We start from the raw sequence: 15,883 nt of genomic DNA on the forward strand, positions 1-15,883 counted from the left end.
CTCCCAGGGGTGTGGCTGCAGGTGCCCATGGTGCTGGGAACAGTTGGGCTGGCACCTGTGTTCTCCTCTTGGCCCTTTAAGTTGACCCCTAGCCCCAGCTTGGTTCATGGGGGGCCCCGGGGATCCAGCCTGAACTTGAAGCAGGGAGGAAGCCTTGCTTCTTGGTTCTGTCCCTCACAGGCAGGCCTAGTTACTGCCCAGGGCACCTCGTCAGAGAGGGACCCCAATGGACCCGGAGAAGGCCCCGAGAGCACTGGCTCTGGGTTAGGGTTTTGATTAAGTGAGGAAAAGATAATGAAAACCCTCAGAAACTGCAAGGTGGAGTTTTACAGCAGACTTGGGTACATTCCCAATCCTGTGTTTCACCCTGTGTCTCGGTCCCTGTGGGGTGAAGGACCGATACCCCCATTTTGCAACTGTGCTTCTGAGGGCAGGACTCAGGTGAGTGAAGTGAAAAGTGGTGAGCAGTTGTGTTCCACATGTTGTTCCTTCCATCTTTTGGCGTGTGGCATTAGTTTCTTCTCTCAGAGAGAATCTGTGTGGTGCCCTGGGAAGAGTGCAAGGCCTGGCCCCCAGCTCCCGTCCCAGCCTCCCTCAAACAGCTCTCGCTCTGCTCACGGCTTGGCCTCGGTTACCTGGAAAGGCCCTTCTTGGGTTTTCACTCTGGTTTTGGAAAGCAGACACGGAAAATTACTGCTTTAAATTGAAATGGTTTATTGAAGAATTTAGGTTGGAGGAAGCATTTCATTTCCCTTGAGTGGCTTTTCTGGCTTAGAACATGTGGTTCCTTAGGGAACATTCCCACGAGACATCCGGTCACTGTCCAGTCAGCTCAGCCCGGCCAAGGCCTGCTCCAGAGCAGGGGAGGCTTTGAGGGCACCTGGGGGATCCACAGCCACTCTTTCCTGACTGCCACTTCTCCAGAGCAGACATATGTGTGGCCCACAGCGAACACCGTTTCCACTGAAGTGTCAGTGCACTATAAGAGACAGCTGAAACCTCATTTCTTCCTGACTCAACTGAGGCCCAAAGGAAGGAGGGGCCTCCACCAAAGGCGGAGGAGGGCCAGGACCCCCCCGGCTGGCACGCTGAAATCAAGTACACGTAATGCTTAAGAGATAAAATAGACAACCTTGAAGTTGGGAATATTAAATATGGCTCCACCTATATAAATTAACTGTACAAGCTTATCCATCATAAAAACAATCCCAGCTTCCGACATTAATAAGCAACTTGGGATCCAAATTCAAAGCAAAAAAGGACACGCATATCAGTGTTTTACAATGGTTTAGATATGGGGGGTGGGGACGATGCAACTTGCCCTAAATCCTGGGCATCAGGTCACGGAGGGAACCGCGTTGGCCTTGACCCCAGCCCCAGTTGGGCCCCACGGAAGCCTGGGTCAGGGATGAGGGCTTGGCTGACTGAGCTCCAGCGCTGGTGATTCCACATGTAACCATCCACTCCCAAGCGCTGCTTCCCAGCCACGTCCCCACGGCCAGGTGGTCCTGGGATGTGTCGGGACCACCCAGAGTAACTGTGGCCAGGTGACTCAAACATAGGACACCAAGAGTAACCAGGTGACTCAAACGTGGGCAGCTCTGGAAAAAGTGATCTTTGGGAGGCAATAAATAGTTCTATGAGTTCAGTGATTTCCTCTGCTTCTTGCCTCGGCTCCTTCAATGAAGAGGAAAATAATTCATTACAAAGAAAAGGTTTGCCTTCCTTGCATTTTGTTCCCTCAGCACCAGAGCAGCTGGTTGGGGGAAGACAGGGGACCCCTTCAGCTGCCTTCCCACAGCCGGTTGAGAAGAGAAACTGGCCATCAAGCGGCACTGACCCAGGCTTCTTATTCCAGATACTTCTGCTTTTAGTTTGAAATCCCAACTGCACCAAGGACTTAGCCAAAGCTTGGTTGTTGCACACCCCCACCGAGGGCAGGGATTCCCTCTGTAACAGCCAGTAGCCTTCACCAGGACACAGCCTGCGACAGGGTGCTCGCCTCTCCAGATTCGGCCTTCTCTTAATACACAGAAAATCAAGTTCTATCCAGCTTGAGCTCAGCTGTCTTCTGCCTTGATTGACAGATGGCCCTGTAAGTTATCTGAACCCCGAGACTGTGCCCCCCTCGCATCTGTGGATGCCGGAATGTGGTGTTGAGGCCCTTCTCTGCGGGCTGGGATCCGGGAGGTAAGTGGTTCTGTCCAGCCATAGCTCGAGCCCAAACTCCTAGCTCCTATATCATTTCTGTTGGCACCCAACATGCTTCTTTGCAGATGATCACTACTCGCCTTCTTCAACTCCTCTCCTGGAGGAGAGACAGGCACCCAGGCTTTCCACCCACCCCCACCCCACTGCTCTCATCCCAGTGACCGTCATGCTCAGTTCTGGGCCCTCCTCCGCGTCCCCGCAGCACTTGAAAGTTGTTCACACCCTCCTGGAAACACTTTCCTTAGGTCCCAGGACACTCCCCTGGGTGGATTTTCTTCCCATGTTGTTCCTCTCTCTTTGACTGCTTTGCTTAGTTCCCCTTTCTGGTTCGTCATCTCCTCAACTTCAGGACATGGGGGAGGAGCCCAATGCTCAGTGCTCGGTCCTCCTCTCTCTACAGTTTCTCTCTACAATTAACCACTTTCTTGCTTTCCATCCCATCTGCACAGTGACAACACCCATGTGGGCACCTCGGCCCGGAAGTCCTCCCCTGGGTGGTCCGGGCTTAGCCACCCAACTGCCTGTTTCATGCTTCCACCCAGGGGTGGAGGAGGCATCTCAAAGTTAGGTCCAGAAATAAGCTCCTGGCCTTCTCCATAAACCCGCTCCACTGTAGCCTCCCAGCCCTTAGACACTGACAGCAACGTCCTTTCATTGCTTGGGCAAAAGCTAGCAACAATCCATCCCCGAGTCCTCTCTGAATCTCACACCCCACATCCAATGAATGCATCAGTAAATCCTGAGGGTGCTGCCTTCAAAACACAATTAGGCTCTGCTCTCTTCTCCCTAGCTCCACTGCCCACGCCATGGACAAAGATGTTGCCTTGTGCCTGGGTTGGGGCCTCCAATCCCTTCCTGGTCTCCCTGCGAGGGAACAGGCTTCCCCTGGAGGAGGGCTGGGGCTGGAACGTTCTTCTCCAGGCCTGTGCGGTGCAGCACCACCTCTCCCCCACATTTCTCCCTGCCTCCCTTCCAGGCCTTAGTTCTCTCCATAGCATTTACCACCCTGGTCTCTGTGTTTTATTATCCTGCCACCACCGGGATGGCCATGGGGGTCCTCACAGGTCAGGGATTTGTGTGTATTTCAGGTCTTACTCTGCCCCCAGCACCTAACGCAGGTGTTGCCCGTAGCAGGTGCCTGTAAGTATTCCTTTGCTGGATGAATGAATGGGTTGGGGCCAGGCCCTCCCTGCTCCTGATGGGGGGCTCGAAGCCCCGCAGCCCACGCTGGTGCTCCTGAACCATCCAGGGTTGTGGCTCCTCCACCTGCCAGCAGAGGGGGGTCCCCAGGTCTTCCAGTGGTGACTTTGCAAAGCCTTTCAAAAGTCCCCGTGGACTGATCTGCCTCCCACCTGCTTGTCCTAAGCCTGGGCTCTGGGGTCTGCCACCTGCCAGGGCTCCTGTCCCCTCCTTGCCCCCTGAGTGAGCCCTGGGGCGGGTGGTGTCGTCTCTCTGTACCTTCCAGGCGCTTGGGAGGGGCGAGAGGGGGAAGGTTATGTTTGCACACAAAAAAAGAGAGACTAAAAAGTCAATGACTATTAAATGCAGTACATGATCCTGGACTGGATCTGATAATGGAGGAGGAAAAGCCCAGAAAGACATTATTGGGAGAATTGGAAAAAAATGGAATATAGGCTTTATGCTTTGTATCAATATTAAAGTGCTGCAACTCGGTAACTGCACTTAATGAGGTTCCAGAAGTGAATATCCTTGATCTTAGGAAATGTACCTGGAAGCACTAAGTGTTCAAGGATTTGATGCATGCAGCCTCCTCTCAGATGTTCAGAAATTAGATAGATGACAGATTGGTATAGACCGGATAATATAACAAATGTGGCAAAATGCTAAACGTTGATAAACCTGGTTATATGGGTGGGGGGGTAGATTGGGGTTCTCTGTATTGGTTTTGTATTATTTTTGCAACTTCCTGTAAGCTTGAAATTATTTCAAAATAAGAAGTTAAATATAAAATGAGATGTGTGTGTGAGCACTAGGAACCGGGGGGTGGGGGCTCCCCCATGCCTGTGGCCCCCTCCCACGGGTCCACCCTCTCTCAGTCCCTCCTCTCTGTCTCCAGCCGACACTGACCCCGCTTTCTGGGCCGCATCTTACCCAAGATGGGGGCACTGTTGGCTCCACTTTGCAAGTAAGGAAATGGGTTCCTGGAGGTTGAGTCACTGGTCCAAGGTGGCCCAGGAGGAGGGGTGGGAGCTGGGGGACCCGCCCAGAGCTGCCACCTTCACCCCACACCAGCAGCCTCCTGGGCCTGCCCAGCAACCCCGGCACCCCCAGCCCCAGCACGCCTGGCTCCAGTGGCCTCAGCCCGCGGCCCAGGGTCGGCCTCACTGTGGGGGGTTGTCGGGCCCCACAGGAGCCGGGGATGGGGTGGGGCTGAGCCAGTGTGGGATGGGGCAGCAGGGTCCCCCTGTTTCCCAGCACACCCCCTCGTGGCTCCTGCCGGACCCCCAGCCCCTCCCTGGCTCCCACTCTGCCCGTGCCCAAGCCCCACTCACCTGCTGCAGTCCCTAGGCCTCCCCAAGAGCCCCGGCCAGGCTCCCATTGACATAATCGGGCTCCCCGCCATCCTCGTCCAGGCCCCCCACCGGGGACTGAGGTGCCTCCCTCTGGACCAGCTCTGTGGACCAGCCGGCAGATGGGTGTCAGGGTGCTGCCCGATGCACCCCACCACCCTCCCTGCCCAAAGTGCCTCAGGGCTCAAGGCTCCGACTCCACGGCACCCCCCAAGGAGAGCTACACAGGCCTGCGGGGTCCCTCCTGTCCCTGGGCAACGGGCCCCTGGAGCAGGCCAAGGCACCACTGACCTATGCAGCCTGCCCCGGGGGACCTGCTTGGGGGGCCTGTCGCCAGGGAGCCAAGGCAGCTGCCCAAGGGGGCCCTGGCACCATGCATAGCCTCTGCAGCCTCTGAGGGCCTGGAGGGGCCGCTCTGGAATCAGCCGGACCCCCCACCCCCTGCCTGGCCATCCTAGGCCAGCACCCACACCCACCCTGCCCTCCCAGGCCAGCTCCCCACCACTCCCCACCCTCCAGACCAGCCCCCCATAACCCCCCCGCCCTCGAGCAGCCCAGGGTCCAGGCCAGCCTCGGCTCTCGGGCACCTACCCACAGCCCTGCGGGACTCCCGCCACTGCTGGATGGAAGCCGAGTTCTGATAATCCTCAGACTCCTCGTCGCCTGCGGGGGGAGCACATGGAGGGGTGGCGGAGGGGCTCCCGCCCTGGCTATTCCTGAGACCAGGAGATACCCCGGCCTCCCCTCCACCCGGGGGTCCTGGGGCTGGGGCAGGGCAGCCCCCGCCGGGCGGAAGGGATCCCCTCTGCTCCTCCCGTGGAGGCCCCGAGAGCTGATGGTGCCTCGCAGGACACTGGGGCAGGTGGGGGGCAGAGCTTTACCCAGAAGCATGAGAAAGAGGGCAGCCCTTCAGGCAGCCGGGTGGGCAAGGCCTTCGAGTCCCACCCACCCCACCCAGTGCAGGCGCCTGGAGGCTTCTCCTGCCCCTGCCCCTGCCCCTGCCTCACCCACCCTGGGCGGCCTCACTTGGCTCGAGGTGACTCGGCTTGCAGATGAGCACGTTCTCGTAGGAATTGGTGTCGTCTTCGTCTGCCAACAGGGGAGTGGACACGGGATGCCGGGGGGCCTGTCCCTCTCGCCTGGCTCTTCCTTCCCCTCCCTTTACAGATGGCCTGTGCAGCCCAGCCCCCAGCCTCTGGGCCCCCAGGGCCTGGAACGTTCTCCTGGGCGGGCAGTCTTCCTGCGTGTGGCATTTCCGAGCTGGCACCCTGCCCACCCCGCAATGGGGAAGCTGATCTCAAAACCTGCTCTCCCAACAATCTCTATCCGTTCGATGAAACTCTGTTGAAGGGGCTGCAAGAACTGAGGGCCCCTACCCATTCCGGAAGTGGCAGGGGAGAAGGAGGAGCTCCTCCCACCTCTCAGCCCTGCACGGCACCCCTCTCCCCCGCAAGGCCCAGGAAGGAGCCCAGGTTGGAGAGCTGGAGTCCAGCCCCAGGCCTGTGCCCTCCCAGCGGCCCTTCCCACCCTTGGTCCTCAGTTTCTCTTCCTGTCAAGCAAAGGCTTGGAGAGCCTACGGTTCCAGCTTCCGGGGAGCCTGCAGGGCTTGGCGTCCATCTCCGCCAGCAAGGCCCCCCTGCCAGGGCCCCGTTCCACCATCTGGGATGTGCTCCTCACCCGCGGCCCAGCCTCCCACCTGCTCCTCCCTGCAGCCTCCCCTCCCGCCGTGCCCTCACCCCTAGAGGCCCCCTCCACTCCCACCCCCACCCTGGCCTGGCACCCAGACCCTGCCCACCACCCTTCCCTCCTCTGCACCCTGCTCCTGCTGGCCAGCCTCCTGCTGCTGACCCCAGCTCCATCCAGTGCATCCGAACTGGGCCCAGCTGCCGCCTCCACCTCCACCCCAGCCGCCCTCCGTGGCCCCAGGAGCGTGTGTGGCTTCTGAGGCCGAGCTCCCAGGCCACTTCCTCCCGCTTCCCCTGCCTCGTCCTCCCACTCACCTTCCTTCTGGAACCGCCTCCAATGGGGAATGTCCACAGCAATGGGGTCTCTGCCAAGAAAGCAGAGCACAGGTCGCTGGGCGGGCCCATGGTCAGTGGGGGGTCACGGGGTGGCAGGACAGGGAAGCGAGGCCCCCTCTGGCCATTGGCTCCCCCAGGGGCCCACGGGGCTCCACCAGTCACCCCTCTCTTCCCTCCATCCCTGCCTCCTCGGCCCCCGTAGCCACCCTGGGGCTGGAGGGGCCACAGCCTGACTCTGTCTGTGACTTTGGACAAGACCCTGCCTGCTCTGGGCCTTGGTTTGCCCATCTGTGAACTGAGGTGACGACCCCAAGGACCCTTCCTCTCTGGGGTTCCAGGAGTCCAGGAAGCTGGTCTTGGACTGGACGATGCAGGATGGTCCCTCCCTAAGTGGCCCTGTCCCCACTGCAGCTTGGCAGCTGCCCAGAGCCTTCTAGGATGAGGAAACAGGGCAGTGGCAGGCAGGAAGTGGGGGGCTGCGGGAAGGCCACTCACATGTAGGCTGCATCGGACCTGCATCTGCTTCCTGCAGGAGGAGGTGAGGGGTCGGCTGAGCTGAGCTGTGGGCTCCCCCTGCCCCAGCCCCAGCCCCAGCCCCCCTGGTGTTCCCTACCTTTGCTGAAGTTCTGGTACCTGGGGGCTGCAGAATCTGGAAGGCAAGCCAGGCTCATTGCTCACCTCTCCCTGCCCAGCCCAGTGGCCAAGGGCTCTGGCTGCCCAAGGAAGGGCCTGTGCATCCCAGGAGCCCAGGTAGTCCCACACCTTTGCACTTTGCACCTTTGCATGTGCTCTCTGTCCACTCCCCTGAGGTCAGTGCCACCAGCACCCCCTGCCCCAGCTCGGATCTCTCTTCTGGGAAAGCCTGCTGCCCCCTCCTCTCCTCCAGACCTGTTCCACCAGGTGTTCACCTGCCGGAGTCCCACCTCAGCTAAGCCCACCCCCATCCTGGCTCTGTGTGCAGGGGCCACTCACCCTCGAGGCTGGGTGAGAACTGCAGCAGCTTGTCCTTCCTGCAGGGGTGGGGATAGGTAGGGGCTGAAGGAGCAGCCATGGGGGATCGGGCTTTGGCGGGGTGGAGGTCTGAATTGAGGACCAGGGCTCAGCAAGAGGGGAGACCCCCACAGCCCTCCTCCTCACCCCCTGCTGTGGGGCCCAGGACGGGGGCTCACTCCTACCTTGTGTATGAGGCATCAGAGGCCGGCTCGGCCAGGGGCCTTGGACATACCTGCCGGACCACTGCAAAGGGCCAGAGGGGTGTGGGCTGGGTCCCCAGGCCAGACAGCCAGGGCAGCCCCCCCACCCCCACCCCTGCACCCCACCAGCTCTGGCCTGGCTGATGGCTGCAGGGCGATGGGAACTGAGGGGACCCTGACATGGACCCAACCTCCCAACGCCAACCCCAAGCCCGGCCCTGGCCCGTCTGGAGACTCACAGGAATAGGTCCGGGCCACGGCAAAGCTCTGGGAATTGTCTTGCCTGGAAACACATGGGGCTGTGCTGAGCCAGGGCCCGGCTGCCCACAGCCCAAGGGACAAAGGACAGGAGAGAGAGAGGGACAGATGGGGACAAGGAATGGAGAGGGATGGAGCCAGAGCGAGAGTAGGGAGGAGCTGCACCACTTCCGGCCTCAGGACCAAAGGCCTCCCTGCTGCCCTGGTCTCTGGACTGAGCCCGTCCGGTCCCCGGGGTGCCCTGGGCTGGACTCCTCCCCTGACATGGCCTCACTGGGGCCCCCCCGGGGACAGTTGGGAGGGGTCTGTGGGCAGGGCTGGGGAGGCCACGCTGAGGATCTGGGGCGTGAGGGTGGAGGTGGCTCAAGAGGCTTTTGAGCCAGGGCACGTCCTCAGGGATACAGCTGTGACTTGGGGAACATGACTTCAAGCAGGGGTGACAAAGAGGCTGCCCCCGTCCCCCACCTTCAGGAAAAGCACATCCTTCCTAGGATGATCAAACACACCATTTACTGCCACAACTGGGGGGACAACTTCAAGACTTGGCAGACGCTGCTAGGCACCTACCCACCACCCATGTAATTTCCCAGCCTCCCTGGCTCCCGGGTGTGGCCATGCGTTCAAGCTCTGGTCAACGAGATGCAAACCAAGGTTGTTCAAGAGGGTACTGCAAGCTGGGGTGTACCCTTTTTGTTCTCCCCCACCCCTTTTCTTCCTACTGCCTGGGATGCAGAGACAAGGGCTGGAGCTCCAGGGCCTATCTTGGACCATGAAGTGCCCTTGAGAATGGAGGCCACACACCGAGGCTGGTGGAGCAGATCAGCCAGTCATTAAAGTAGGTCCCTGAGCAACTCCCCTGGAACAGGATGGGCAGACCCGGCCTGGCCCTCCACGAGCTGCTGGGGGACTGGGAAGAGGGGTGACCTGATCTAGGAGGGATACCCTAAAATCAGGTATGGCTTCCTGGAGGAGGTGAGGCAGGAGCTGGGCCTGGCACACACAGTGGCTGCTCCATTCAGGCTAGTGGGACAGAACCCAGCTGAGGTGGGCAATGGAGAGGCAGGAAAGGGCATTCCGGGGTGGGGGACAGCCCAAGGCTCCCCTCTCCCCGCCCCCTTTCTCGGGCTCCTCTTCTCACCCCACACATGAGATTTAGCTTCTGGCCCTAACAGTTCACGGCTCCCAAACCAACCAGGGGCCTGGGGCAGGTGGGGGCTGAAGGGAGAGGGGAGAGCAGGCCGTGCCCAGGCGGACGATCCAGGTGCTGACTCAGAGGGCCAAGTGGCCAAAAAAAATTTGAAGCGGTCCAGCCCGGGCCCCAGGGGTGGGTCAGATGGGGCGATTCTATTTTGAAATAACATGGTGGTTTATCAGTTGCAAAAGGAAATGAGAAAGGGGGTGTGTGCCCGTGTTCGTACATGAGTGCCTGCCTGAGCGTGCACACACAGGCTTTGTGCGTGAGCAGGGCATGCACGAGCGAGTGTGTGGGTGAGTGTGTGGGCATGCACGAGTGTGCAGGCGTGGGCCCCGGTGTGCACGCGGCTAGCAGAGACTTCCGGACCCGCCATCAGTCGCACTCTCGCTCACTCAAAGGTCACCAGTGGCCGTTGCCCTTGTGGCTGGGGTGATCACAGAGCCGCCCACTGTCCTGTCCCACTGTCCTGTCCCACTGCCCCCCACTCGGCCAGGGGTCATGACCCTACCTTATCACCTTCCCTCCACCCCCGACCCCCCACCAGCCTCTGCTTCCTGCCCCACGCCAGGCCCCCCGCTGCCTTGTGCTGTGTGGCTCCCCTGAGCCCTTCCCACAGGGGTCAAGGCCTCTGTCCCCATCACCAGCCTCCTCTCTCTCAGGACTCGCCCACACGCAGGCCCCTCATTTCCTGGGTACTGGTGGCCAGTCGGGCCTCTGTCCGCAACTACTCGTCTGTTCTCTCTCCCTGGAATGCCCTCTTCGCCTTCTTTCTGTCAAAATCCTCACTTCCTCTAGAAAGCCTTCCCGGGTCCCCAAGGGACACACCCACATCCTTTCCTGAGCTCCTCTGTTATTTCCTAGGGGAGTCCCAGACACGTCTCAGGTCTGCTCTACATCAAGGTCCCCTGTGGGTGCCTGTCCCCGGCTGCTCCGTGAGGGCAGACCCCTCTGTCTGCTGCAGCAAGCTCGGGCTGGGGGCAGGGGGAGGCCGAGGACTCGGGCTGCTTGCATTGCTGGAGACCCTCATGGGCAGGTTGTGAAGTGGCTGTTCCAACAGCCCGGCACTGCCTCCTCCCAGAAGCCCTCCCTGATCCAGGCTGGGGCAGAGACTTGGCAGTCCCTGAGCTCCCTCCCTCACTCCCCTGACTGCGTGGAACCTGCTAGAATCTGGCCTGGAGGAGGCACTCCCACCATGCCCAGGGTGCACAGATACACCCAGGACCAGCAGTGGCAACTTACGGGCTTCTCTGCTCGTAGATCTTCTCGGACCTCTTGGCACCTGTGAGAACAGGCCCAGCTTAGCAAGCGTCCCGGAGCTGGGGTGGGAACTGAGCCCTGAGTCTCTGCCTGCGCCCACTGTAGACCTCGGGCGGGACATGGGCGACGAGCTGCTGGCCACAGTGGACCACTTCACAGCTCAAAGGTACCTGCTGGCCCTGTTCATTTGGACAGGAGAGCATGCAGCAGATGGACGCTGCAGCAGCTCAGCCTCCTCGTTGTTGTTCAGAGAAATTCTTCCGGTCCCCTCCACCCAGCCAAACCAAAGCCCCCCAAGAACCAGACCCCTTGCCCCAGGCAGCTGTTTAGAGACAACCCCTCCCCGCCCCCAGGGGTTTCACGTCCTGCCTCAGGGGGCTTATCCTGAGCCAACCATGCCACCCAGGGGGCTTGGCCTGAGAGGTGCTCTGGGACGTGCAGTTTCCCCTTCCATGCTCCTCCCAGCCCCCCACTTTACCTGGGCGGGAGCAGCGCACACACAGGCCGGCCGCGGCCCCCAGAAGCAGCAGCAGGGATGCCCCCATCCACAGCAGCTCCGTCTCTAGACTCATGTCTGCGTCTGGCTCCTTCCTGCAGTGCTACAACACGGGGTGCCCCGTGAGCCAGGGGCCCACGGGCCTCCTCTCTCCTCTCCTCTGTCTCTCCTCGGAGCCCTCCCGGCCCTGGGCCCACGAGCTCAGGTTTCACCCACGCTGGGCCCTGACAGCCCAGTGGCTGAGCCCAGCCCGTGGGAGCCTCACCTTCCCTCCCTGCTCCCCCAAACAGCCCTGCTCTCCCCATTTGGCCCCACACCAGCACGCTAGCCCGCCATGGTTAGTTCTGGAAAGTTCTGGGCACCCACCAGACAGCACTGCCGGCACATGTGCAGTTCTATGCTCGCCCGCAGTTAACCCTACGGCCGCCCTCTGACGGGGAGGCTCACCGTTTCACAAATCAAGAAACTGAGGCTGGGTATCTCAGAGATGCCGATTGCAAAGACAGTATTTCAACTCAGGCCTCCCCACTCCTAGACAGAAACCCGGAAGAACTGAGAAGAGGGACTCAAACGGATACGTGTTCACCAATGTCCGCAGCAGCCATAAGGCAGAAGCCACACGAGGGTCCACCAGCTGATGATGGACAAATCAAAGGTGGCCCATCCACCGACGGAACCTTATTCAGCCACAAAAAGAAATAGTCATGAAGTTCTGATACCTGCCTCAACGTGGATGAGCCTCGGAAATGTTATGCTAAGTGAAAGAAGCCAGACACGAAAGGACGAATATTGTATGGTTCCACTTACATGAAATGTCTAAAGAGTACAGGTTTGCAGGGGTGGGGGAGGAGGTGGGGAAGGGGGAGTTAGTGCTTAATGGGGGCCACGTTTCTGTTTGGGGGGATGGAAAAGTTTTGGTAATGGATGGTGGTAAGGGTAGCACAACATCCTGAGTGTAATTAACACAGAACTGCATGTGTGAAAGAGGTTAAATTGGGAAATTTCAGGTTTATCTATATTATTGGAATAAATTTTTTTTTAAAACTGTAGAACTGTACATTCACAAACAGTGAATGCAAGCTAAACTATGGATCATAGTTAATAGTTAGTATAATTATAATAATGTTTCATCAGTTGTAACACATGGGCCTGACTAATATAAAGTGTTAAATGAGAGGGAAAAGTGTGTACATATGAGAGGATAGGGGTGTATATGGGAACTCTGTACTTTCTGCATGATTTTTCTGTAAACAACTGTAAACAGCTGCTCTAATAAAGAAACAAAAATGGAAAAAATGGCAAAATTTACGTCACATGTATTTTATCACTGTAACCTTAAAAACAACCACAACACAAGAACCCCAGGGCTCCAGCCCAGCTCTTGCTCCGCCCACCACGTGCGTGGCCTCCTGTACACCCAGCTCTGCTCCCCGAGGCCTGAGGCTGAGGCCCCCCCTGCACAGAAGCCCCCAGGAAAGTCCTCAGTCATTCCAGGCCTTTGGGTTCTTTTTCTGCTTCTGTACGTGGTCTCCCAGGGCAACCCGGGAATGCAATGTCCATTTCTTAAAGCCCCGACCACCCAGATCCCTCCTGTGGTGGAGGGAGAACAAGCTGGGCCCCGGTACTCAGGGAAGGCTTCCTGGAGGAGGTGAAGTCTGAGCTTGCCTGGGCACTGCAGGCAGAGGCACAGCCTGAGGGAACACGAGTGTCTGGGAGCAGCGGCTGCCCATGGTGGCTTGTGGTGGGATGTGCTGGGGTGACAAGGGGCCAGGCTGGACAGGCGGCAGGCCAGCATCCCCGGCGGTGTGGGGCCTGGTGAGAAGCGCAGCTGCCCAGGCTCCTTGCAACGGCAGGGCACAAGGTTGAGGGCTGCAGGGTTCTCTGAGGGGCATTCAGGACCCACCCCCATGCGCACCCCTGCTCTTCTCCCCATTTCAAAGCTGGGGAAAGCCAGGCTGGGTGAAGTTCCAGGATTTAGGGAAGAAGCCGCTGGGCCTGGGCTGTCTCACCCACCGGCTGTGTGGCCTCAGGGGAGCCTCGGAACCTCTCTGGGCTCCCAAGTCCTGGCCTGGGGGCAACGGTGCTGGCCTGGGGCTGGGGTGATGATGGTGACGCATCTCCGGGTGGTGCTGAGCCACAGTCAGGTGCCCAACGCCGAGGTGCCCCCTCACGTCTCCCCCAGGTGAGTCAGTGGGAACGAAACGCGGGGAATCCCAGAGCATGTGACTGGGAAGTCCACCCCCTACCCAGGAAGTTGTCTGAGGCCGTCTTGGGCCCCCAGCCCCGCTCTGCCCTTGGCGCCGCCGTGCCGGGTCCCTCAGCCCTGACCCGAGTCCATCTCACGCTTGCGAAGTCGGGAGCACCTGATCTTGGGGGAGGACTCCCGGGCTCAAATCCCAGCTGGGCCTGAGTCTCTGAACCTCAGTTTTCTCATCTGTAAAGTGGGACTGATCTGGTGCTTTCCTCAAGGTCGTTGGGGGACTCCCTGAGGAGAAACTTGCTAAGGGGGTCCGGGCGGCTGCTGGTTTGGGTAGCTCCCTCGCCCCCAGCCCTCAGTGAGGACGTCAGGGTTCTCTGTCCCTGGAGGAGGCCCTGGCACCGCGGCAGGGGTGGGCTGCACATGTGGTGGCCACCAGAGCCTTCAGCGGGGACCGTCCATTCACGGGGTCTGCTAAAACCCCGGGAGCACGTTCATGGCCCTGGGCCTGGTGTTCGAGGCCCTAGGGCCTGGCCTGCTGTCCCTTCCCACCCCCTCAGAGCCCTCCTGCAGCCAGGACGGGGTGCCCCCGGGGGTCACCGTGGAAGGGAACACAGGTCCAGCCTCCCTGAGCCCCGCGTTAAATGTGGGGAAACACTGGCGCTCGTCTCACGGGTCTGGGGGCAGGCGACACGATGATGCAGGGGACATGGTGGTGGCCAAGGTGAGCTGCTGGTGTCCACTACGTCCCAGTGGGATGGGGAGGGGTGGCTGGTGGCCTGTGGGGACCCAGGGAAGGGCTGGGCCTAGAGGGGAGCAGGCGAACATGTGGGGGCCCGCCCTGACTCCTCTGTCACAGACACACAGCGTCCACCCGGCCCCTTTGCCGAGAGGAAATGGAGGCTCAGAGAGGCAGAGCGCTGGGTCTGAGGTCACACAGCGGCAAGCCCCAGAGCCAGGACACAAACCTCAAGTGGGCTGGCTCCACGCCCCATGCTCCTCAGCCCTTTACATATTAAATTTTAAAAGGTCATGAAATATTTTTATCAAGAGAGACTAATTTAATGAACACTCTGCTGCCTGACCCCTCTCCCCACACCCAGACTGAACAAATCCTGCCCTTCCTTTCTGGCCCGGGTTCCGGGAGCGGGTGGGGGTGGGGGTGCAGGGCACGGAGGCTGCACACCCTCCCAGCTGGCAGTCCCCGGAGGGCCCCCAGGGAATGGGTGCAGAGGGGCGGGCAGGGGCTCACCACAGCCCCGTTGCTCTGCAGGCCAAAATAGCACAAAGGGAAGTGGGCAGTTTTCAGATGAGCAAGGCTGGCAAACAAGCCGGCTGCAGGAAGGTTCTCTGGCCGAGCTGGGCGTGCTGCCGGCATCACGGCAGCCGAGCCTCGCTCGGGCCGGAAGCCTCCCCAGGCTGCAGATGGGGAGACTGAGGCCTGGGAAAGGCGAGGGACTTGCCCAGGGCTGCGAGGCAGGGGGTGGGGGTGGGCGAGAGGCGGCCCCTGGCCTGGGTCCCGGGAAGGTCTCGAGCCCTGGGCTCTGCTCTGGGGTCTGTTCCTTTGTCCCCAAATTACCTGGGGCTTCAGACGAGGCAGGTGGAGGGGCTGGGATGGCCTTTGTCCCGGGACCAGGAGGAGGGGATGGGGACGCCAGGGCAGCTGGGGGCTTGTCCGAGCCAGATGCCCCCTTGGGCCGACAGCGGCAGGACCAGGCTCATCCTGCCTTCCAGAGCCCTGTGGTAGCGATGCCACAGCCCCCATTTTACAGATGGAGAAGCCGAGGCTCATGGGCCTGGGTCAGCTAGGAGCTGCTGGTTCTGGCCTCTCGGCGGCCCCCCACTAGTCTCTGGTGGAGACAGGGACCACCCTGGGGGCTTCCCAGGGCTCTGTGGCCTGTACTGGGCAAGGCAAGCACAGGAGATTGGCAGGAGCCCGGGAAGTGTCTCCCGCTGGGTGCCACAGGGTGTGGGGAGCGCAACCCAGCCGGGGAGCCAGGGCAGAAGCGCAGCCAAGGCAGAGGGCCTGGCATCCTCCCACCCCACCCCACAGGGCCGCCAGGTGCTCTCGCTGGGCTGGCCAGGCGGCCCCTCTCCCCCAACCTCGTGCCGTGGGGTGGGTGGGGGCAGCCAGAGGACCCCTGCCTCCGGGAAAGGCCTACCTGAGCATCGGGGGCTCCTCACTGCGGCCACCCCATCCTGATCCCACACCTGCCCGGGCCGACACCCAGGCCACAGATACGGGCGGGCAGCAGGGAGGGCGGCTTCCTGTCAGCCACTGAATCATCTCATCTCACACATCCGCTGCTCGGACAGGCCGCCCTGAGCAGAGGGAGGGGGAGAGAAGGGGAAGGAGAAGGAGGGGAGGGAGAGGGAGGGAGAGGGAGAGGGGGGAGGGGGAGAGAGGGGGAGGGGGAGAGAGGGGGGGAAAGGGGAGGTGGAGAGAGGGGAGGAGGAGAGAGGGGGAAAGTGAGGGAGGGTGGAGGAGGGGGAGGGGGAGAAAGAACGAGACTGAACCAAACAG

At 60.5% G+C, this 15,883-nt stretch overlaps 1 protein-coding gene across 9 annotated transcripts; it reads right to left on the reverse strand.

The window, feature by feature from the left end:
- Nucleotides 1–690: 690 nt before the first annotated feature.
- On the reverse strand, nt 691–15,679 carry LAT2 (linker for activation of T cells family member 2). 9 transcript variants are annotated; one of them, XR_005213532.1, is made up of 14 exons: nt 15,522–15,675; nt 11,145–11,257; nt 10,649–10,688; nt 8,196–8,239; nt 7,939–7,999; nt 7,736–7,773; nt 7,377–7,412; nt 7,259–7,289; nt 6,743–6,792; nt 5,754–5,831; nt 5,334–5,405; nt 4,725–4,846; nt 4,324–4,388; nt 691–2,308 (listed from the first exon to the last, which is right to left on the reverse strand). XR_005213532.1 is itself a non-coding variant. In XM_037814182.1 (14 exons), exons 3-13 carry the CDS (start codon nt 11,236–11,238, stop codon nt 4,737–4,739), a joined length of 654 nt encoding a protein of 217 aa, XP_037670110.1. In that variant the 5' UTR covers nt 11,239–11,265; nt 14,939–15,097; nt 15,522–15,671; the 3' UTR covers nt 691–1,677; nt 4,725–4,736. The 9 variants fall into 9 exon arrangements, 6 of the variants coding, with proteins under 6 accessions (XP_037670110.1, XP_037670108.1, XP_037670107.1 ...); XM_037814182.1 differs by lacking the exon at nt 4,324–4,388 and adding an exon at nt 14,939–15,097 and having other exon boundaries at nt 691–1,677; nt 11,145–11,265; nt 15,522–15,671; XM_037814180.1 differs by lacking the exon at nt 4,324–4,388 and having other exon boundaries at nt 691–1,677; nt 5,769–5,831.
- Between the last annotated feature and the right edge of the window lie 204 nt (nt 15,680–15,883).

This window comes from Choloepus didactylus, chromosome 21, assembly GCF_015220235.1.
Source record: "Choloepus didactylus isolate mChoDid1 chromosome 21, mChoDid1.pri, whole genome shotgun sequence".
NCBI classification, from domain to species: Eukaryota; Metazoa; Chordata; class Mammalia; order Pilosa; family Megalonychidae; genus Choloepus; species Choloepus didactylus.

Bases quoted from the DNA above. Each gene is read 5' to 3' on its own strand.
- LAT2 (XM_037814179.1), bottom strand. From the start codon at position 15,646: ATGATTCAGTGGCTGACAGGAAGCCGCCCTCCCTGCTGCCCGCCCGTA. The intron at 11,258-15,521 runs GTAGGCCTTTCC...GTAGCACTGCAG, and splicing joins GAGGAGCCCCCGATGCTCAG to GAAGGAGCCAGACGCAGACA. The intron at 5,406-5,753 runs GTGGGTGAGGCA...CTCCCCCCGCAG, and splicing joins GCCAAGTGAGGCCGCCCAGG to GCGACGAGGAGTCTGAGGAT.